The sequence below is a fragment of the Dermacentor variabilis genome, chromosome 11, assembly GCF_050947875.1.
Source record: "Dermacentor variabilis isolate Ectoservices chromosome 11, ASM5094787v1, whole genome shotgun sequence".
Classification (NCBI taxonomy): domain Eukaryota; kingdom Metazoa; phylum Arthropoda; class Arachnida; order Ixodida; family Ixodidae; genus Dermacentor; species Dermacentor variabilis.
This window is the reverse complement of record NC_134578.1, coordinates 65987519-66011283: the sequence shown is the minus strand read 5'-3', so window position 1 is coordinate 66011283 and position 23765 is coordinate 65987519. Positions and strand designations below refer to the sequence as shown.

Here is a 23765-nt window from a genome sequence, read left to right as displayed (position 1 = left end):
AGCATTCCAAAAAGACGGTCATAAAATGCGCCTTTTTTAAAGTGCCACTTTATCTACAAAACGGTCCTTATGGACCTAAAACGATTATTGGACCGTATACTTATTTTTACATCAGATACTGCCAATCCCAGTGGTATTTTTACAGGTTGGGCAAAATAACGGACATGTGTTTGCATTTTGTACACACTAAATCTCAAGAACTATTAGCTGTGCTGAAAAGGATACACTTTGTAGGATGAAAAAAAAAACCAATTAAATTTTGCGAAATAGTCTTGTCTACACACACCAGCACGGAACAACTACAGTGGCGTTACAAGGATGGCGTTACGATGACAGCACAGCGGCGACTGTAGGACGAAGACAGCGTTATGCCAACAGCATCGGCATGGTTACGACAGCGAACACAATGACATAACGAAGAGATGGCGTCAACAGTAGCCTTAAGATTACGCTAGAGGCGATAGCTTGTCATGATGTTTGACTGTGTTAGCCGACAATTTGTCGAGTAATCCCTCCAATCCTATGCTCCTAGTGTATTTCTTGTCCCTTCTTTTTCCTAATTTAGACGTACACCTCATCAGTCAATAGCTTAACATCTTCACTAGTGCGAAATCCCGTTAACGTAATACGTTGGCACTACAGTAAAAGCTCACGCGGAATGTGCCCACCATTGTCTTAACGACCGGATCCGCACCTTAAGTCAAGCCTAGAATATGGCCATTTCCAATGCGTACCATTGTTCGAACACAACTTTCGTGAGTGGAAACCAACACAGAGAACGGGGGAAAGTTCACAAGCTGAGAAAATTGCAAGGCTGCAAACAGCATCTATCTATCTATCTATCTATCTATCTATCTATCTATCTATCTATCTATCTATCTATCTATCTGTCTGTCTGTCTGTCTGTCTGTCTGTCTGTCTGTCTGTCTGTCTGTCTGTCTGCCTGTCTGCCTGTCTGCCTGTCTGTCTGTCTGTCTGTCTGTCTGTCTACGAAGATCGAGCGGCCCAAGTTGTCTTTCAGCTTGACCCACTTGGCGTATGCTGGATGTGGTCGTGCCGAACAGATAACATGGACCACTGGGTATGTGCCCGAGTGAATACCTTGCTGCTGGTTGCTGTCTAGGTTAGCACAGAACTTGAGTAACTAGGTACGCGCCACTGGATAAGTGCCCGAACAGGTAACTTCGTCACTGCGTATGCGATTTGGTATGCGCCTATTCTTGGTCATTCCCACTGAGCGGGCGTGCCATGGTGACAGAAGGGTTATGTAGCTCCATATTTATTAGAGTGATAGCGCCTCATCCACATCGACCACGGCCACTTGATGGCCGTGGTCGATGGTCGTGGCACTCACAGGAATGATACTGCAAATTTAAATACATCGAGGAGTCACCCCAAGATGGCGTGTCGCGTCTTATGAAAACAAGGTTGTGTGAGAAATATTGAAAGGAGTAATAGTGCCATCGCTAACATTCGCAAACTTCATTTTGCGCTCAAAATCAGACATCTTGTCGGACCTGGAAGTTAACAGAAGGTCGGTAGGGCAGTTCGCGCGGGCGGACCACGGTAAAATCACAAACTAAACCACTGGTGCGGTTCGAGCGTAATTGGCCTTTATAGAAAGCATCGCACCGATAACACGACTGTCGTAGCAACTGCTTTTGTGTGCATATTTATTATCGCCTAACAGGAGTTGAAACATGCTTCTGAAGTTAAAATGCACGACTGTCAGTCCACACAAGCCGGCGCCATTGAGTTTGAGCCGGTGTTGATCTATTTAGACATAGCTTAGGCCTAACATAGCTGACGAGTCCCTGCGCTATGGGCCAACTGAAGTAAACAATAAGCAGTTAGCACGAAGAAAACTGCTTTCCCTCTTCAGTCGGCACCATATCAACGTCAAGTTACCAACTCTTAGATAAAATGCATGGTGCACATACGATATGGTGCCAACGCCGGTACGTCACTGTTTTTAATCGAAGGCCGCGTGTGGGCTACGACGGAGGTCCGTGAACGAAATGCAACTGCGTAGAGAGGCGCATTTGTTTATATTGTCATGTGGTCAAATTTCTTGGTTACCTAGAAGCACAGCTCCCCTGTCATGCAGACCAGCCAGCAAGTTACGCTGTTGTCTCTACTGCAACTATCAATCAACCGCGTCACTAAATAGTCATGCGAGTAGAGCGAGCATCGGTTTTTTCAGTAGAAAGCTACGCATATAGTTTATTTTATATGGTGCCCTAGTCGCTGTTCTTGAAGGGGCCACGACGCTTTTATAGGATCGTCGAAGAGTTATACAACGCTTCTCATGCGCGCTAACCTGTATGTTTCCGAAGTACTTCCTCATATTTTTCGTCAGCGCTTCGTGGTTCCCACTGTATTTGAAACGAGCAACGATCGCTCGCCGAACGTGCCAATGAAAACAAATCTGGAGCACTGGTACCAATTGTGTAAACACTGCGTGCATTACAGCTTACATTAACACCAATACTCACTAAACTATATTATAGTCAAGCTAAACTATAAAACCAGCTTTCATTGTCCAATTGCCTATACGTCCACTTTGCAGCGGCATCGACATAGGCTCCTACCTTATTTAGGCGACTGGCGGGTGCTTAGGTTCACGCATTTCAACATACATTTGAAGCATGTTTGGATTCCCCATATTGAGAATGTAGGCGTTGTTGCAATTGCGTTTGTATGCGACGTATTCGATCAGCGGCCGATCGCATGGTGACTCGTTTTGTCGCGCAAGTTGGCAAAAAAGGCCAACTTTACTCTTCGACGACTCGCAGTAGGCGGTCGCACTCACGTTGTCAGCGTCGGCGCAATACGAACGGTACTAAAATAATTGATACACGCTCAAAACTACTTTGGCTAGATTCATGCAACGTGCGTCTCTGGGTGGCGGCGCCTCGATGCCATCCATCGTATCTCGTGGCGTGCGCTACGGAGGCGCCAAAGCTCAATGTAATAGGTGAATTGGAAGCGGCGACAGCTTCTACTAGCAGCGACATGCGACAAGGACAACCATGACGACGACATGTTAAATTGCGGATCAGTTCGTAAAGAACGCTGCCTTTTAGAAAGCCAATGCAAGGTAGGAAATGACACGAAGTGCCCTCACTCCGCTTCACCACGCAGGGTGACCTTAACATGAAAGGCGGAACAATTGCCGGCTATGTATGCCAGGCTAACCCCGCCTGCTTCAACATCACCACCACCACCCTTAACATGAAACAGCAGAATGGCTTGCGTGGCGTCTGTGGCCATATACCTCGCTTCAACTACGGCTCCGAATGGACATCTTGTGTACTGAACGTGTGTGTGTGTGTGTGTGTGTGTGTGCGTGTGTGCGTGTGCGTGTGCGTGTGCGTGTGTGTGTGTGTGTTTGTGTGTGTGTGTGTGTGTGTGTGTGTGTCTAACCCGTCTAACTCCTTAAAGTGCGCACCACAGCTCTTCTACACGGGGAAAGGGGTTCCCCTCGAGGCTGGATGCATAATTTACACTCACTGAAATGTTGCCATAAATTTTCTCTTGACCATTTTTAAGCACAGGTGCAATAAGGGCGGCCCTCTCTCCAGTTTTCGCAGGCTGAATCCCCCCATCACACTACATCTGTGTATCCAGGGTGACGCCACCACGTAGTGCATAGGCAAGAGTACACAATTGGCAAACCTTCAGCTGAGCGTCTACGCAAACTAGAATTCTTGGGAGAAATATCTTAGAAGGTACTTAGAACGTCCTCATACACAACACGGTACCGGTTTACCAGGTCTGCGACATATATGTCACCTTGTTTACTTGCTCTATTTTGTGCAAATTGCAAAGGCCTGACTTCAATTGTGACCGAGCAATGAAGGAGCTGGACAACCAGTCATGTAAAGTAGAACGCATGCCTCTTGGTCTTCGAAGTGAACATTGAAGGCGTTGATAGTGGTTCTTCACAAGCTCTAGCTCTTAAGAAAACCATCGCTGGGGGATGTTCGACGGTTCCATACTCACGTTCAGTGAGTAGCTTACAACTTCTCAGCCGACATCACGGAGACGCTCGTTCCGGTATCCGACTGCACAGACGTTGGTTTGCCGAAGATTTTCACACTGACTATGTACGGTGGCACTGCGAAGCTTCCTTCAGGTTAGCTGACGTTGGGCTCAGGACATGATGTTGGCTCGCGTCGTCATGAACAGCCTTCAGCCTCTCTGAACACGACGACGTCCCGTACTGCTGACGAGCCTTTTTCACTCTCTCTATAGGTTCGTTTTGTACTGAAGCATTACAGATGCCGCCACTATACTGAACTGCACCATGTTGTAAAACTATGTACTGAATTCACAGTGTTCGGACAAGTTCACAGACTCTCCTTCTGCTCGAACACGATTATAAAATCTGAAGCGCTGTAGTAAACCGAAAGACTTTAGCGACTTATTTGCAGTATTCGCGGGTTTGAAAAGGTTGCGTAGTTTGTATATCCCTTGGCCTCAGCCGCTGAAGAAAGACGGGTTTCTCATTTTCTTCCTCAACATCGTCCGCAACGTAGTAGACCTTCATGCGCTCCACGTAGCACGGCCAGTCTCCACTTCTTCGAAGGGCTGAATGTGGCCGTATACTGGCATCACGAACTTGGGCTACTAACTTGAAAGCAGCTGCGCAGCCGAACGGAAATGTTTAACAGCTTGAAGGTGATGATACAATGCTATATACCCCAGTGTGAATATGTTAGGAGGTATGGTAGCTTATCCTAGAAGTGTCAGCAACACTGCCGCAGCCGCAACAGCTGTATCAGTCCGGGGCAGTGATCAATCAGCGCGTGCGAAACCTCGCTACGAACTGACTTTATTTGATACACTAACGTTACCCACCCAAGCAGCGCCTAGGTGGTGCTTGCAACTGGTTGGTAAGCACAGTAGTAACTGTTTACGCACGCTTCCATTTTCAAAAATGTGTCTTTTAAACAAAAAACTGTTTTATAAGCGTGGAAAGTACGCATCGGTAAAGTAAGGGTCCACTATGGGTGTTGTGCAACGAGTACATTTCTTTTCAAGCAATTCAGAAAAGTTAGAGTCCGGAAAGGCTCTCTAGATAGCCAATCAACCCACTAAGATGTTTTTTTATTTATTATGTATTTTCTCTCGCCGCTGATAAAGAAAAACATAACAGCAATGTTGGCAATATTGTCCCGAAACAATGGGCCGTGAACCTCACTCTTACAAAAAGTGGCACGAGTTTAAAGGTAACCCTGTTAAACATTGCCAACTGACAAAATTACGAGGAGATGAGGTAAAATGCTGCGTTCCTTACCGATAGAGCGACCTCCGAGCCAATGCACGTCTTTACTACAATACATATGGAGCAGTACTGGTATATCAACAGTCGCGAAGACCTCGCCTTTTAGTAAAAGTTCACTTAAAGGCGGCATTGTCTATTAATGGCGTCTTCGTGAACTTATGACGTTGCCCCCTGCCCATTAGTTCTTCCCCGAACACCCCAATTAATATCTAGAATATCATACTTCAACATATAATAGGGGCCTTGTGCACCTGAAAGCGTATACAGGATGATCTCTAATGGGTATTTCGGAATTTTTATAAATAACCTATGAAAAATACCACAGTTCTTGTCCTTGAGCAGGATTGATGAGAAATGGAAACACATATTCAACTAATAACAAAAATTTACTAGTCCAGACATATGTGCCATCAAACTACTTGAATAAGTGTTTCGATTTCTCATGCTAGTAATGTCCGCCTCTTCGCTCAAGGAGTAGAACTATGCTATCTCCCACAAGCGATTTCTAAAAATGTCACACATACACATAAAAAATGATCATCTCCTCATATATATTAGGCAACCAGCGCACATATTTGCATTTACTCGAGGACAGATTAAAACCGGAGGGAGAGCACTTCTATGTTCTCTCTTCCCCTCCTAAAATATATATATATATATATATATATATGGTCTGCAGTTCACCAAATCGAGGTCGTGGCTTAAGCAGTGCGCGGTAGTGTTAAAGACCGAATTAAGGGGGAAGGGGCGTGTTAAGGTAGCAAAAACCACCTGTCCGGGGACGCTAGTATCTAAAAACGCCCGGACTTGTCCGATGTATTTTCTCACGAATCGCCATATATAGAGTTGACCAGCTACATGGACAGCGACTCTCGGCTTCGTGCGGTAAAGCTTGTCAGCATCAACTATCGCAAGTAACACAAGCCTACAACGTACTATACAAAAGGTGTCCGCTCCGAAGCTCCGGATTTGTCTAGGTATTTTTTAAAGTGCGTCAGCGATAGCAGGCATTAAGATCACTAACGACGACCTCATCAATACCTATATGGAAGAGGAAGCGCTAGGAGTAACTATAGGATGCCTTGCCCGCACAGCAAGCAACCATGAATCATTTCTATCTGCGGACAAGTCATACACCTCGCCCTGCTGAACATCATCCATGCATCGCGATTCATTATCATCCGGCTTTAAGCTTGCAGCAAAATGTCGTGACTTTTCCTTGCAAGCTCATTAAAGCAAAGACCAACTCCACACAGCTGTTAATTCTCGACGCTCATCGTTAATTTCTTGACAAGTTTCTTTCCCTATATCAAATGTATCGAGACTACACACACATATGCGCAGACGGCTTCCTTCCACCGAACCGCTCTACCACAACTGTCGTCATCCCAATATGTGAAAAAAAAAATTAGTAGTGGAAAATATCGCAAGGCCTCCACCATGAAGCATTCCTCCATCGCGCGTTGTTTATTTTTGTAGAACGCGCTTCCCAGTTTATTAACTTCAAATACAGAAGCATGCAGTAAGAAAAGTTCGCCATCGCCACAACGTCCGTGAGCTGAATGTGGAAAAAAATTTTAAGAAATGAACGTATCTCGCTGTTTAGATGTCATTTGCGACCAATTTAGCAATTAATCACCTTTTTCTATGGCTCCTATAGTGTTCGCCTCTGCTTAACACTGCCTTACCTTCTATTGATAAGTGTACAGATTTTGGTTGATACGCAGACGACACTAGCCTCTTCGTTTCTGCTGATAACGAGCCAGACTTGTTTTTACACGCCAATAATGTTCTGTCCAAAGTGTTCCAGTGGTCCTTATGTAACAGCCTACTAATCAATATAAAAAAATCAAAGGCCGTTGTTTTTGCTGCAAAGAACAGATCTGTGTCATGCGTCGATTTAAACATAGGTTCCCACTCGCTTGATGTAGTAAAGGAACACAAAATTTTCGGTGTTGTATTTTATAGCCACATGATGTGGAACTCGCACATAAGCCTTGTTGCAAAGAAATTGTCTGCTGCTTTATCTGTGTTATTTAGATGCCGTCATATGTTCCCACCTCGTGTAATGTCCCAGCTTTATCATTCCCTTTGTCGGTCACATATAAACTATTGCACCTTAGTATGGGCTACGACTACACAACGTAACATTAACAGGCTGTTGCTGCTCGAAAAGAAAGCTATTCGTTGTATTCACAATGTTTACTATTTACATCCTACAAAACCGTTATTTCAAGAAAGCAGAATAATTAACGTCAAAGATCTTTACGCATACCGTCTTCTACACCAATTACAATTTGCAGATAAAAAGACCATACAATTCCTAAAAAAATGTGTCAGCCCTCGTAGAACGACCCAGCACCCGTGTAACACGAGGATCGGAAAAATGGATGATAAGGCACCATCGAACAAATTACTTTATGCAAACCCTGACATACAACGTACCCGCGCAATTAAATCAACTGCAGAAGTGCGTAAATGGAAATACGGTTCTATCACGCATGCTATTGCGCGATATCTTTGTCTTTGATAAATTTCACCTAACTGTTTGAAAGTTGTAAATTAGTTGGTTTCCATACCTATCCAGAATGTATTCATCACATGTATATTCATTTCATTTCTTGTAAGTTGCACGTGCACATTCTTGTTTGAAATTGTTTGACTGTTTGAAATTTGTAAATTAGTTGGTTTCCATATCTGTTCAGAATGTACTCATCACATGTGTATTCATTTCATTCCTTGTAAGTTGCACGTGCACATTCTTTACAGTTGCTTTACTTCCTTTTTATTATTGCTTTTAATAATGTTCATTTTTTTTAAGTGTAACAGTACATATTCCCCTGGCGCTAATGTTATTCATCCGAATTTCAGTGCGCTCGTACTGATTACGCATGTATGAAGATCTATTCCCGCCCAGGGAAGTGGATTTTTACCACGTGTTGTATTAATGAAGCTACTTACGAAAGCTTATTGTTTGTACTGCGGATGTGTGTGATGCCGATGTTGCCTGGTGGTGGCCCCCTGGCCTCGTCAAGCTGTATGTTTACAGCTTTCTTGCCAGGGTAGCCTTCAACACTGTACTTTGTACATGTTGTAAATAAACTTGACTTATCTACACTTTATTCCACTCATTTGCCTACATCATCGCAGGCTCATGCTGTTAGTTTGTAAACCTGGTAGCGGCACTTTCTTGCGCGCACAGTTGCGGCCCCATGTTGAGTTTATAAGCATTTTCCGATGCCTTAATTGAGACCAAGAGCGTCGGCAACACGCTATTTTCCAGAAGCACAAGGGCAGCACTTAAATACTTTCGCAGCACAACAAGCCCGAATTAATTTGGAATATCCTGGCTCATGAAGGCAAAGACATGAGTCATAGGCGGAAGTATTCCGTCGCAGCCAGCAGCATCAATAGCCCGCAGAAATGTCAACGAAAGTGCGTATGAACTTTAGGCGGAGGATATATATCAGCGCAAAGTCCATATGTATCATACCACGGGAATATGTATGGTCGATTTTGCCTGACTCCATCGTATCGTGTATGCATGTGAAGCCCAAAAACAGTGTATCAACTTAAACTTCATCGTGGACATTGCAGACCATCCAAATCTGTCAACAAATATGTACAACAGAGTTTATGCTTGCGATGTAGGCTGGAAATTGACATCTGTAAAGGTCAGCATCCTTCAGGGGCCTGGTATCTCTTGCTCAGCCCATGCTAAATTCACTATTCATTTTACTGCTGACAAATAATTAGTCATTTATTCCAGTGAGTTGACATCAGATAAGGGCCCCAAAAAGTCCATTCCGATCTGCACGGACAGTCAGCGGGCAAGTTCATTACGCTGTAGGAAACCAGCTTGTGTTGTTCGTGGTACCTTGCGTCACCGACTTTCTGGACATTTATTCGCGTACTGAGAAACTTCGACAATCAGGCAAGCCCAGTAATGAGTACTATTCTTCTATCCTCGTGAGTCTGCCGTCTAAACGCAGGTGCATTGCGGTTGTATTGTCATTTAGGGCATGCAGAACCTCTGGCTACAGTCTGGCGGCACAAGTTTGCATGGACAGGTGGGAAATTCTTCACAAGGACGTTGTTTGACATAGGAAACGAAGATAATACACATCGAAATATCCTTGGAATTGTAATTCACTGTGATGTCAAATTTCTGCTGTTGGTGGTTCCACCTCGCAAGACGACCTGAAGGGCCCATGAAGTTCACCAGCCAACAGGAAGCGCGGTGGTTGCTTACTACGTTCAGTAGCCTAACATACCGGTAAGGCCAAAATTTTGACGTAGCCCTGATGACAGCAAAGCACTTCTTTCCATCGTGTAGGGTAATTGTATCCTGCGTTTGATAGCGTATGGCTAGCATAAGCTATGACCCTTTCCAGTTTGTCTTTTCTCTGAAGAAGCACGGCACGTAATCCTAGCCTGTTTGTGCTGCTGTTATTACGTTGAGCCGTCGAGTCTTGTTTCGGGAGCGCTTTCCTTTGCTTCGAGTCCGGTTTAATGGCAGCGTGTCGTTGCTACGCCGTCGAGATAATTCCTGCAGCGTCAGGGGTGGAGGCGGCGGCGAACGTTTGGCATTTACACTAACATTAACCATACCCCCATCGGTTGCTGCTTTTAGCTTTCTGATATTGGCTAGTGGACTGGCTACGGGTAGAGTCCATGTACAGTCGCCACTGCGGCCATTGATAACACCCTTGCAAGGCAATGGCAAGCGGAAATATCGTCGGTGTCTCCATTGAATAGCTGCGAGGTTGCCGGCGATGTCTCGTGGTCGTTCAACCAGAGATGGACATGGTGCCTCGTCGCCCCATCTTCCGGCATGTGCACAGACGCTACGCGTAGCCCGCTTCTCCTCAGTTATATAGGGGCCAACGGCCCGCCAAACGTCTGTCTTTTTTGGGGTGCAGCGCGGTGCGACGGGCGGGCACTCTCGTGGTGGCGGCATTTGACGACGGAACGGTGGTTTTAACAGGGAGGGCGCGGGCACGGAGGGGCCACAAGATCGTAGTAGACAGTGGCATAGCTCATAGCTTCCGGCTGAGGACACGGCCGTAGAGGGACGCGCTCTCACTGCAACATCTCATGGCGAATGATGTCACGAAACCAACCTATTTGGTGTTAAGTCGCGGGAACATCTTTTATAATTGTTTGCGCACAACTGTCTTTTCCAGCGTCTTCTCAATCGTCCTGTCTTCGGTCAAAAATTCTGCTAAGACCTTACATGGGTTGCACATAAGTAAGTTTGTCGAAGAGTTCTTTCTTTATACAGCGCTCTTTTTGGTCCATCTTTTCTTTGTCGGTATTGCGAAAAAGATGGGCAATTTCTTCCGTGAATACAGCGGTCTCCTAGTTGGGGAGCTTCACTAAGGCCTGCGGCAAATGTTGGGCCCGTTCTCTTCTGACGACGCTTGGGAAGGTATTCAGGAACTTCAGAACAGGTCCCTTGTCGTTAGCGAATGCTTTCGACTCTAACTAAGACCTGGCGGCGTCTGCGAATAAATTATTGTCATGACGCCACTCGTCTTTGGGTTTCTACTTGCTGTAGCTTAACGCTATCTTGAATGTGAGGGGCCAGCTCTTGGATTTGTGATTGTGATATACTTTGAGATTCACTCAAAGTATATGGCTTTTTGGTTGTTGAAAGACAATCGCTGATGGCGACACTGGAGCTGCGATTGTGCTTGTCGACTTCACCTTTGTTTTTCTGATATTCTCGGGTTGAACTCTGTGCTCAGGAGGCAAGTATTGTAGGCTGAGGGTAGCTCGACGGACCGGAATGTCCGGAATATGGACGCTGAAGCACCTCCATCGGATGCAATTTTGTTGTGGTGGTGAACGCGTACAATATATTGATGGAGGTTTCAAGTAGGAAAGATCGAGATCCCATAGATAAAAGGCTAGATAGTTATAGATGTAATAAAACTTTATTAAATCAAGCAGACTTGGTGACCACCAGTCCCCGTCCCGTTTCAAAAGGGTGCCAATAAAGATCGTCCTCATCGAAAAAGCAGAGGGTTCCAAAAGTAATGAGTCAGAAAAGTGGCTCTTTAATGGACGCACTTATTGCCAGAAAAACAAGGGACGCTCAATGTAGAGCGACAACGGCGACCAGATGCGTCGAATATCAAAAATCTGATCTGTGGTTGATGCACGTAGGTTATTTATACATGAGTCGTCAAGGATTCCAGACCAATAGCTGATGTTCGCACGCTTTCCAGAATGTACTAGCAATGGCTGCTTAGTAGCTTTGGCTTTAATTACGCTTTTAAGCACGAGGCTGCGGGTTTTAATTCCAGCCGCGGCAGCAATATTTCTATAGAACATAAGTTAAAAACAGCTGTGTACCCTGCATTGGGTGAACGATAAAGAACCCTAGACGGACGAAATTATACCGCTGTCCCTGGCTAAGGCGTGCCTCATATTGAGATAGTTCCATGTAAACCGCAGAATTTTTTTTCATTCCGCTATAAGTAGCACTGTTCCTGTCACGCATACAATCTCATTACACAAGATACGGTGACAATATCGGCTGCAAATAGAATGGGCGACAACAACTGAGAATGTTCTGATAAGTGTGGACACGTTATGGGCGCGCTGAGCGACAACTTTTTAGCTTTGGTAGATGATGAAATGAGCTCCCCGTAAAAATATAAACAGGTACACCTGTCAATATTCACAACCGCGTCTTTGCTTCGCTACGTTGATGCCTATCATCATCAAAATCATCATCAGAACATAGAAGACCTATGACTAATTAAGCACACATCATAACAAATATTCGTAATTGCATTACCATCGCCAGTCATGTCCAATCGATGGATGCTCCCTTATCAAATTTTGCCCCGAAACGAAACAGATTGCTAATAACCTTTACTGTACTTATGAGTACAGTCACTGGGGTATTGATGTCTGGTAAATATTTTTGCTTTCTCATTACCTAAAGTCCGCTTGAGTAATATTTCTTATTAGAAAAAAAACAGTATCCTCGTCTATAGACAAGGTCTCTTTAATCGAAAGAAAGTTTATAACAGCCGCGACTTTTCATTCGGTTATAAGTGTTTACCACTAGGCTGACGTAATGGCAAAGGCAAGCACAACGATGCAGCAAAAGTAGCACCTGTATGGCCTGGCTGCACTCATTCTTCTCTTTACGGTTGTATTTTCTTTTTCTCACCAGCTTCCAACATATGGTACATCGTAAATTATTCTCGTTTGAGCCCAGCGGCCTGGTTTCGCACTGCGATTACTGACAACGCAGCAAGAGGAAGTCTCACTGCCCACTATTGCACCAAAGAAATAAATGCTTTCGTCAAGGATATATATTACATAGGGATGATGGTAACTCTACATCAGCCTTATGTAAACGACTGAAAGAAACACAGTAAAAAGAGTCAGAGGTGGTAGCACCCGTGAAACAAGCGTACAGCTTTATTAACAATATCAATGAAAAAAATACGTTCAGGAGAGGCACATAAAAAAAAGCCTGCTTGCGGAAACGCCCGGTACTGTACCGGCATTTGTGCGTTAAACGACAGTAAGGTTACACAATACTTTCCCTGCGTGAGGACGCATCCATTCTCGAAAATTAAACAATGGTTTGAGGCAGTTCCCTAATTCTAGTTATGTCTGTGCTCCTGCTCGCGAACGGCCATTAGTGAATGGCCTTGATTGCAGAAGCCAGTGCTTCTTTGTAGAGGCGTACGCAATTTCCACTTGACTAACTGCAAACCACACGAAAATATGGAAGCGAACTGAGAAGTGAGATTTGATATAATATCTTCTCTATTGGTGCAGCAATCACCCGCGGTCATCCACGTACACAGGATCACTTCGCAAACGCCAGAATCGTTGACTATGCACTCAGGTCGACTGAACGCAGTCACCATTTCTCGGCATCTCATACTTGGCTAAAACAATGTCCCGCCTACACAGCTTTAAGAACGTGGCGCAGCTCACTACGACAGTATTGCAGTAAATGAGTGTGAAAAAAACGGATAACTAGCCGTGTGTGCCTTGCACAGATCATGTGCATATATGTGTTTGTGTGTGTGTTTGAGTGCGTGCGTGTATTAATTGACTGATACATCAAAACGGCTGCTCTTAACTGTTTCAGCTAGCGTCAAATACGGGTGAACGGTCGGCACTATTACGCACCAGCAGAATTCTCAGGTGAAGTGGGTTCATTTAATGCCGTATTGAATATACTGCACTTATGTGCTTTCTGACCGTAACTGAGCACGTAGAAAGACAGCGTTCAGAGCTGCACGCAACGGCAGGTCGGAATGTGAAATTTCAGAGATGCAACACTGGAGAAACAGCACAAAGCATACGTGGTGGGAGAGGCGAGCTGCTACGGGAGTCTGCCCGCGGCTGTTCCTCCCATTGGCGTCCGAAAACCAGCATCGCCAGATGCGTCGACACAGTATTGTAGGGATTTGCACAAATCCCCAATTTCTGAGGCAAGTGCCTCGGCAATAGGTGACTTGCACTAAGAGTCATTCTAAAATATTGTATTTTTTTATTTACTACTGGTAGCTCAAAGGACACAACACCACCAATCAGCCCTTGGCAGAGGCGTCATTCAGCCCTTAAATGCGCAGCATATGAGCACCTATTCTCTCTGCGCAATTCTTATACTATTGAATGTTGCACATGATAAATCTTTGGCCGGAAAAAAAAGCAGTTATGTTTTGTGCTTTGCAAGGACATTAGGACGTTCTGATCTCACAACTATGTCACAATCGTCTACCGATTTCATCATTTGACCGTCTCTGCAACTGAACGCCAAAGCGAACTCTCTATAAGTCTTCAATGCGAAGTTAACCCTGAAAAAAAATAAGTAAAGTGAATATTTCGTCGTATGAGCACAAGAACGCGACACATCTAAATTGTTTTATGTAACACATAAATGGATCCCCGACGGCGAACTCAACAGCGATCATCCAACACATGCTAATGAGACAAGAAAGACAAACTTTTGCCTGTATGCAAGGAATCAATTCGGAATAATGTAGCTGCGTACACGTGCTTGCTGCGCGTACCCGGTTGATAAAACCTAAACGCAATTATAACTCCACAATATTCATGATTGCGTTGGCTTTTTCAGCATGCAAATTACCATATGTCTTCCGCAAACTCGGCTGAGTTTAGAAGTCTGACAAAGTTGTTTAACTTGTTTGCTCAAAAAAAATGTGACAGGCCTGCGCGGCAAACGCAACACAGTCACGGCCTAAGCTGGAGGAGCGGCTCCATGGGAGCTCCATTTTCGGCACCACGCACTAGAGAGTCGTTGCGGCTAAGCCTCATCGCGTCGTTTTCTCGACGACGATCTGAAATGTCTGCCCGCCCGGAGTCGACAGTCACCAATCCTGCTTGAATTAATCAGGTATGCCATACATGGGTTTCATTACATCCATATCTATACATCCCTTAAGGTTATTTTTCTTCCTCAATACTTCTCCATCTACTTCGTACCGCTACCTATGCAACTGCTACATGGCGTGACATCTCTTGTAATAGTAAACAACTGCAATGCAAAGGGCGCACGTATAGACGCTAGGCAGCGCGCATCTCACATCGCAAGGTAAGTGGCACGATACGAAGGTAATAATGATGATGATTTATTGGCATCCCTCTGGAACGCGGTGGTGTCGTGCCACCTAGCTAGCTTGATTTAATCAAGCACACAATACATACATTTTCGCTAGGATTCTTGTATGTATCTCCTTAAACTTTTTTTTTCTTCCTCAAACCTTCTTTCACGGCGTTGTAGCGCTACATATGCATCTCTTACATGGCGTTCCACGTGGTGCAATATTAGGCAACTGCAATGCAAAATGTGCACGTATCGACACTACACAGCACGCACGATACTCACGTGTCTCCTCACGGCTTAGAACGAGTTTATAGAATTTTTTTTTCGTTTCGTGCAAGCAAGCGCTCGCGTTGTTTTTTATACAGTTGCTTTCTGGACGCTGTGCAGAGATACTTAGTAGAAAACCTAACCAAGAGTAGTTGTACAGCGAAATGATTTCATATCAATCATTTTCCTACATTCCCTTTACCGTTCTACATTCTCCAGTCTGGCAGGGCATGACGTGCTTCAGCGATTCCGCAAGATGCCTTTATCCCCAGGTACAAAAACATATTTTTCTTGAAGTTGCACAATAAAACGTTACCTGTGATAACATGGTCACACAAAAAAGACGATTTTGTATCCATTGTGAATTGTCGCCTTGCGACGTACCCGAAACCGGAGCGGGTTGCTTGATAAGTTGTAAAGATGCCGTATTATTTTGGGATCGGCTTCCAAGAACTCTCACGAATGACTTCATTTTGAACCTGCATACCATCCTATACTTGATTGCACCCCGCAGTGAAGACGTGCCTTTTGATATGTTTTTCCTAATTGGACTACATAGCTTATGGAAGACACGCATGTTGGACGGAAACGGTGATCAGGTTGTTTCGTCGAAATTTGAGTATTCTCAATTGATTTGACAATTGAAGGACATGTATGACTTAACAGGGTCTCAACCGGACTGGTACCACATCTTGATAAATTGCTTCTCGTTGCCAATTTTTGAAGTTCACAGCTAGTTGTTTTTGTGCGGTGCAGTGGTGCACGGTGTGCTCAACGTTATATATAGGTCCTTCGTAGGCCATGAATATGAGATTTGTTGGCTAGTGCTGGCACGTTTTTCGAGCATAGTACTATTTTTGCATATAAATGACGCAATAAATATCATGGAAGAAAGAAAAGAATCTATGGCTCAGTAGTAGAGTAGCTGACTCCCACGCAGTGGGCCCAGGCTCAATCCCGAGGCAAAATTAGTATCTTTTCTTTCTCTCATTCATAGCAGTAGGGGCTACGAATACCGGACACTGGCGGCGGTGGCGGCACCGAAAACCACTGCAAACTAAAACAGCTAATCAGATGATCCCACAACAGCTTAGGTTGTAATGTTTGCTGCTCTAGATAGACTGATGAAACAAAGTAATACATTCAGTGCATAAAATTATCCATAAAATGAAGAATATCTGATGCTGTCATAAAATCGTCAAATCAGGCTCCAACACTGCCTTCATAATGGTGTGATGATGGCATATCCAAGCAAGAATACAAAGTGAGGCAGCTGGTACAGTTCTAAAGAACAGCCCGCCTTTCGTCACTCCACAGCACCAGCAAAACAAAGTGAGGTGTTGAAGCTGCATGTCATATTGAATCCCATTTTGATCGTCTCCGCAAGCATTAGCAGGTGGACTGACGTGTTTGTGCAAATTGATTAGTCGTCTTGCTGACGCCACCAGAGCTCCTCAAAGCGATGCAGCCACCGGTGAGACTACAAACGAGGGGCCTTCTGACACCGCTCGTGCGGGACATTCAAAAGAACGTTGCGGCGCTCGTTGGGAGAGGCAGGTTCCTTCGTCTACGTTGGGTATCTGGACGCTGAGGCGTTCCATGAAACGAGCGCAGGCGTTCCATGAAACCAGCGAACGCTCCACCTTGCCACTGATGCACGGCAGCCATTGCCTACTGATCGCCCACTTTTTGTGGAGGACAACAGCATACTCAACCGGACACATGCGGTACTTGTTCAGCGGTACTAGTCAAGCGGCACTTGTTTGTGGCCTTTAGCATTCTTACTATGCCCGTGCAGTGTTCCCCGAGCATCTTACGCAAGCATAGCTATCACCTGCGAGCGCTCTCTCACTGCTTTTCTTTGCCCTATTTCCGTCCTGTCTCTGCTACAGGTGAAGTTCTGGGGAATGTGGACCCATCCTCGAGACAGTGAAGTTTAGTATAGCGTCCCAAAAGCGTGAGTAGTCACAATAAAAGATGACGAGAAAGTGACACACCACGCAAACGCCAAATGTTTCAAAATGGATTTCGAACGAGAAGCGTGTTTCGTCCGATTGCGATGCAATACAGAGCCTCGCCGCACCAAACGCGCGACGCCGATTCGCTCACAATATGATCTATTAACTAGGATCCTCGTCGAGCATTCACTTAAGCCCTTGCCACACTTTCGCCTCTCGCGGTGGCGGCATTACCACCTTCAAACATTTTCTGAAGAAGTTCATGCATATCGCAGTCGAATGCTTTCTCGAGGTGCAGCGGCTGTGGAGCGAAATGATGTCTCCGTTCTCGCGTATTTAGACAGGAGCTCCTCAGGAGCTACTGAGCTAAACCGTTTTCTTAAAGTTCACCTATACCGCCTAAGTGTTGAAGATGTTTTGTCAAAACCTCTCTCTACAAACACCGAATTCAAGAATGCCTTGCTTAGTTGTAGCAAAACAAAAAAAATATATTAGCACCGAACTATTCGTTACAACGAAACACACTCAGAGCAGGGTGTGCAAAAATACATGTATAGTCTTTTAATTTCTGCCTACAGCAAAAAGCCTATTATTCAGGCACGCCGCGCGCTCCAAGCTGACAAAATTGTCAATAAAAGTATTGCTACACCCTCCAATACTCTGCAGCTTTTATAAAATAAATGATATTTGAAGTAAAAATTGGTAAATATATAGATGTAGTCTCACCGATATTCCGTTTCATCGTCCCGATCAGGTCCACAGTGGCGCTAATCAAGCAAATAAGAATCATGAAAATTAACACGTCTGCAGCTTTACGCATTACCAATATTAGTTAAAAGTGGTTATTATCTCGGTCCCTACATACTCAATACCACAGGCTAATCACCTCATTATTTTAATTCAATCAATCTCACACGTTTAATCAGAAAGACAAAAGCAAGATTGTGCAGTGTACGGTAAGCGAACAAAACAAATTAGCCAGTATGGCTAATTGATTATTTCTTGTAGGCTAGGTAACATTGCTGGGTAATTGCAATAAGAGGTGACAGCCTTTAGCTGAAGCTTCCAACCCCTATCCCCCATCCCCAGTGTAGGCTAGCAAACCGGAGATTCATATCTGGTTAACCTCCCTGCCTTCCCTCTTCATTCTCTCTCTCTCTCTCTCCAAATGTGGCGTTGTATCCTACCATACTATACTCCTGTTATATTAATCAGCAGAGTAGGCCGATGTGTGGTATAGTTACTCTAACCTGCCTTGATAAGACAAAGCATAAAAATAACCGCTATGTTAAACGCTGTTTAGCAGAGAAAGAAATTCTTTACTATTATTCTTTATGCTTAAACCATATACTGTTGTTACTTTTATATTTTCCTCGAGGGATAGCGAGCTTACCTTAGCAAAAGACGTGAAGAAATCCTGCAGCAGCTTTTGCATGTTTTCACGTTGAAACTCTGTGTTACTTTCTTCTCTTTCCGAAATCTTTCCGATGAACGCCTGCGCGCCCAAAAACATTCATACAGTAACCGCCATCTGTCGCTCCAACGCGAACGAAACGTCGAAAGCACAGCGCATACGAAGCTACCGGCACTACACGCACTCTGCAAATATCACAGACCGCTTGAAGATGACGCCCACGCGGGCGTGCACATTGGCCACGTGGCAGAGTGCTTTAAAGAGGCACGAGCGCCGGCAACGCGTCCCTACGGCATCCGCCAAAGGCGCGGCTACGGTGTCTGCGATTCGCGTGGTCAAAGTCGTAGTAGACGCCGCAATGTCTCCACTTTATACGGAGTGGCGGGCGAGGACGACGTCGACACACCCTGGCTGCCGCCGGAGAACGTCCCTCCTCCCTCGCCTGGCCCATAGAGTTTGCTACAAAATTACTAGAGGGAACTCTGGCGCTAGTGTCTACGTGAGCTACAATGGGAGCGGTTGTCCCAGCATGGGAATTATGGGAAGTACATGGATTTGCCTAAACTTCGTCCTTTATGGCTTCAAACGGCTTTGTGACTTAGTAAACTCGTCATTTTCAACAGTTTATTGCGTAATAAATAATTAAATAAACATCATTAAAATTGCCCGACTGCAGGATTCGAACACAGGGACTCTAGTACAGAAGCCTGATATTGAAACCATTAAGCCACGGATGCATGTATCGACAAGCGAATGAAACGCACTTATGAATTTATCGCGGGCATGCCAGTGCTTTGAGACGCTTGGTGCGTTTCGATTTGGGCACATAAAGAAGCTCAATCATTGCAATTAATAGCAATTGTACGCGTTCCCCGGCGTCTTCTACACTTCGAAGAATATAGATTGCGCTGAAATATACGACAATAAGATTTATATAGCGTAATATACAAAGCCACAAGAACGTCTGAATCCACAAGCACGAAGATCAGACAAATCCATGTACTTCCCATCATTCCCATGGTAGGACAACGACTGCAGCGCCAGAGTTCCCTCTAGTAATTTTGTAGGAAACTCTATGGCCTGGCGCACGAGGCGTTCATTTGAGGGATCGCCAGCCGTTTGTGCGCAGGCGCGAGTCAGAGCAGGCGTGACAGAGAAAATCTGGGGGCTTTTGCTCCTACTCTGCCTAGGCACTACGGAGGAGGTTCCTTAGCGCGTATTGTAGGCGTTTGTCCCTAGGCGTGCCGGAATTGCGTAGTGGGTCCAGTTCGTTTATTCTCGGACGCTGGCGGCCGGCGCAGCGGGCACTGACGCCCGATTTGGCGACCGCTGTGTCGGACAGACTGTCTCGCACATGCGGCGCTTGTGCTAAGTCAGTCGGGGCGGATCATAGCTTTCTAGCGCCTCACGGCGATGTACCTTGGAAATAACATCACAGATGTTTCTGTGGCAGCAGTAGCAACCGTAGTAGAGCCCAGGCCCCATATATTGAAAAACGTCGCGGGGCGGGGTAGTGCTGAATTAAGCGTCACATTTCGGAGGCTGGACGTAATTATATTTATTCAATCGTGTTTTTGTTTACTAATTGTAACAACGTGTCATTATTTCGCATTATTGGCGGCGTCTCCCGGAAGCTAGCACCCTAACTGGTCTGTGGGTGGGAGCTCGCCGAGGCCTGCGCGTTCCAGAGTTGTATAAGATCGGCTGTCCGCTACCACGGACAGCCAATTTTTTTATGCGAGCACCCCCTGGCACGCTTCGGCCTCCGCGGCCTCAACCCACAGGCCGCCGTGCTTCCCGCTTTGATCCCCCCGCTACCCCTTGGGTGGTCTGGAGATACTGCGCCGCCTGCTTTATTATAACCTCACGTGCTCTCCTGACGCCTCCATTTGCCGGTTACATGTGCCCTCCTGGAGCAGTGCGTGTAAAACCTCCAATCTATCGTCGCGACGAAAAAAGAGACCCGCGACTTATACATTAAGGCGGAATCGCATGGCGCGATTTCGGGCGCGATTGACGCGCGGATGGTGGGACGCGCGCGTCATTTTGACGCGTGCCCAGCATGATCCGTCACGAAATCGCGCCGCCGCGTGCTGCTGCTCGGAGTAGTAAAAAACGCGTCGCGCGGCGCGTCCACCAATCAGAGTTCAGGTAAGTCCCGTGGCATTTGGGCACGTGGCATTTTGGTTCTTTTTTTGCCACCAGATGGCCCTGCTCTCTGCGCATCTCGACGGAACCTCCTTGGCGGAATTTCTTTTTTTAGAGCGCAGCTCTTTGGCGTCCGTTCCTGGGTTTCGCGTCGTAGTCGGCGTTGTCGTCGGCCTCGTAACCAGCTCCGCCCCCCTTTCATCCCCCCAGCGCTAGCAGCGACCGACTGATACCGCTGGATGCCGCTGACGCCGCTAGAGAGTCAAGATAACGTGACTGCATAGAACACCGTCACCGCCATGCAGAAAGAGGAGGAAAGGGTCCCTTCCCCCCCTGTTCTTGTGTGGCGGATAGGGTGCTCTTCAGTTGCCGACGCGCCGGTTATTTCACGTAGGCCCCGGCACGTCGACGAATACGTGACCACCTTCCCACGGCTAGACCTGGTTCTTAGCGCTGCGGAAGCGAGGGTATCATATTGTTTGTGTCGGCATCGGCGGCGTTGTCCCTGAAACCAACTCCGCAGCTGGGGTTGACTCACTATCGGCGTCAGCGGCATCAGTCAGTCGCTGCTATCTCTTCCCTCCTCCCTTTATCGTGTTGTCCGCTTGCTGCGCGCGCTTCTGCCCCCATCGTTTGCCGCTGGGTGTACACGCCGCCCCCCTCCCCCTCTTCTTGCGAGTCTCCGGTTGTCAAAGCGCCGGCTCGAACTTAATTCCTTTCTTCGCTCCTCCTCCAATGCAACCCCTGTGCGGTGGCAATCAGAGAGCCAGATCGGTGGCGGCGGATCTGTATATGTGCACCGCCCGAGCCGAAATTGCCGCTGCCGTTCGCCCTGTGCGGTGGCAATCAGAGAGCCAGATCGGTGGCGGCGGATCTGTATATGTGCACCGCCCGAGCCGAAATTGCCGCTGCCGTTCGCCACTGCGAAATTATCTGCCAGTTCTTTCTGAGCCATGAGCGAGACGACCGATGGAAGTCCTCCGTCTGCTGCTGCTGCTGCTGCTGCTAAACGAGCTGCCAGAGCAGAGGCCCAGCGCCGTCGCCGTCAGAATCCAGAGGTGCGTGCCGCCGAAGCAGAAGCTTACCTAGTGGAGTCTTTGTTAAAGGAATACGTGTGAAAAATAAAAAAACATTCTGTGATAGCGCATACATGTGTTGCTCGATTTCTTTGCCTCAATCTATCGAAAAGGTGAAACAGCTTATTTGCTGCGCTCAAATTTCGCATTAGGAAGTAACGTAATCGTCGGTAATTTTTTCTCTTTTAAAACCACTCATCATACTCTGTCTATTCGCGCACTCCGCCGCGTCCACATAGACCACGAACCTGGCACTACGTAATCGTTTGTGGAGAGCTCTCGCTCTTGCGAGTCTTCGACCTTGGTGAAACTCCGGGTGCATGTTTCTGGGTATTGGGGGTATTGATAGATGTTCCCTTATTTTTTTCTCGGCAGAACTGGCGCGCGCGTCAAGGAAAACGTGTGCTACCGTGACTTCGTTCGCGCATCGTGTTCACCTAAAATGAACAAAGCAACCTTCAACGAGGCCCTAATAACTAAAGTGGAGAAGCGTGGCGTCTCATCGCTAATACTGGCAAGACAATTTGCTAATAATATTACCAGTGTATGGTGCTCGCTCTCTTCTCAACCAGGCAGTCCGCACCCACATGTACCTCCTAACCCGCATTTTTTCTTGCTTCAGTATCAGCATCCCCTTTAATAGTAGCAATCGCCTCTTCTGCTCGGTAGTAAGCAGCCGACCCTCCTTTCTATATGTGAAGTTGTAAACAAGCAGCGGCTTCTCAGCATGAGGAAGGTACATAGTCGCAGTTTCGCACACAATATTGCTGCTTGAAATTAAGCTTGATAAATACACTTCGGAAAGAAATGTCGCTGTCTAATTACACTCAGATTATATTTATTGTAGTGTTCTGTAAGTTTAAGGGCATATTATATATGCGGTAACAGTGACAATACATGTCGTTGAGAGTTATGTTGTCTGGCAACCCGGAAAACGCGGCGCGAAAGCGCCACTCCTTTTTTTCGTGCTCGCGCGTCGGCGGCAACGCGGGCGTTTGCCGCCCGTGGTGTTTTTCGCTCGCGAAAAACGCGCCATGCGGTTCCAGCTTTAGACACAGCGATTACCAAGGGCTGTCAGTGCCCACTGCCTCACCGCGCGGGCAGCCAGCGGATGAGCGTAAACAAACTCTACCGTACTCCGCAATTCCGGCATGCCTAGGGGACAAACGAATACGACGCGCGCTCAGAAACCTCGTCCGTAGTGCCTAGGCAGAGTCATATATTCAAGGGGCAAAAACCACCAGATTTCCTCTCGCGCGCCGACCCTTACTCGCGCCTGCGCACACAAACGGCTGGCGATCCCCCAAATGAACGTCTCGTGCCTGACCCCCCTTGCCTCGCGCACCACAGGAGAGGGCACGGAACATACGGAACCGCACAGCGACGGCGATGCGAACGCCGACGGCAGAAATGCGCCGGGAATGTTCATATAATCGCTATCGCAATAGAATGAGTGACAGGAGCAATTCTTACATTGTATGATGTCCGTAATCCAATGTGGTCAAACAATTTCAAGCTTAAAGTGGTATGATCACCACGGCGCTGTAAAAAAAAGTGACACACACATATGCTGGTTAAGTTAAAGGTCAGAGGGGCTCATATGTCAAATACATCAGCTTCGGATGATTTAACGGGTGCAGTTTATCGAGCCGCGCTATTCGTTTTTGCTGCAGATTTACGAATTTCTTAACTTTTCTGCTTCACTTTGTAGTCTACCGGAGGTTTTTTCTTTGTGCCGGTAGCTTTTCTTTTTTTTTTTACACCACGAAGCCTTGTTCACATCGTTGATGTTGAAGCATGTATTTGTTTAATGAGTGACCACGTTTCACCCGAGAAGAAATGTTATCGCTCCGCGCAGGACGCGCCTCCATGTACCAAAATTTTCTCGAGTGTTATCGAAGGTTCTATTCCCTGTCTGTTGCCAATGAACATTGTGTTCTGATGGCTTGTATGCGCGACGCAAATTGTGTAGAACTTTCTAAAAGACACGCGGGCACATGCG

At 46.3% G+C, this 23765-nt stretch overlaps 1 protein-coding gene across 1 annotated transcript in view; it reads right to left on the bottom strand.

Moving 5' to 3' along the window:
• The window catches only part of LOC142564292 (neprilysin-21-like), a 68038-nt gene extending 44732 nt beyond the window's left edge, over nt 1–23306 (bottom strand). Inside the window, exons 1-3 of the mRNA XM_075675240.1 lie at nt 23237–23306; nt 18519–18620; nt 17852–17892 (exon numbers count right to left, since the gene is read on the bottom strand). Of these exons, the coding sequence (XP_075531355.1) occupies nt 17852–17892; nt 18519–18620; nt 23237–23238 (145 nt within the window). The 5' untranslated portion in view covers nt 23239–23306. The remainder of the gene's footprint in view (nt 1–17851; nt 17893–18518; nt 18621–23236) is intronic.
• Between the last annotated feature and the right edge of the window lie 459 nt (nt 23307–23765).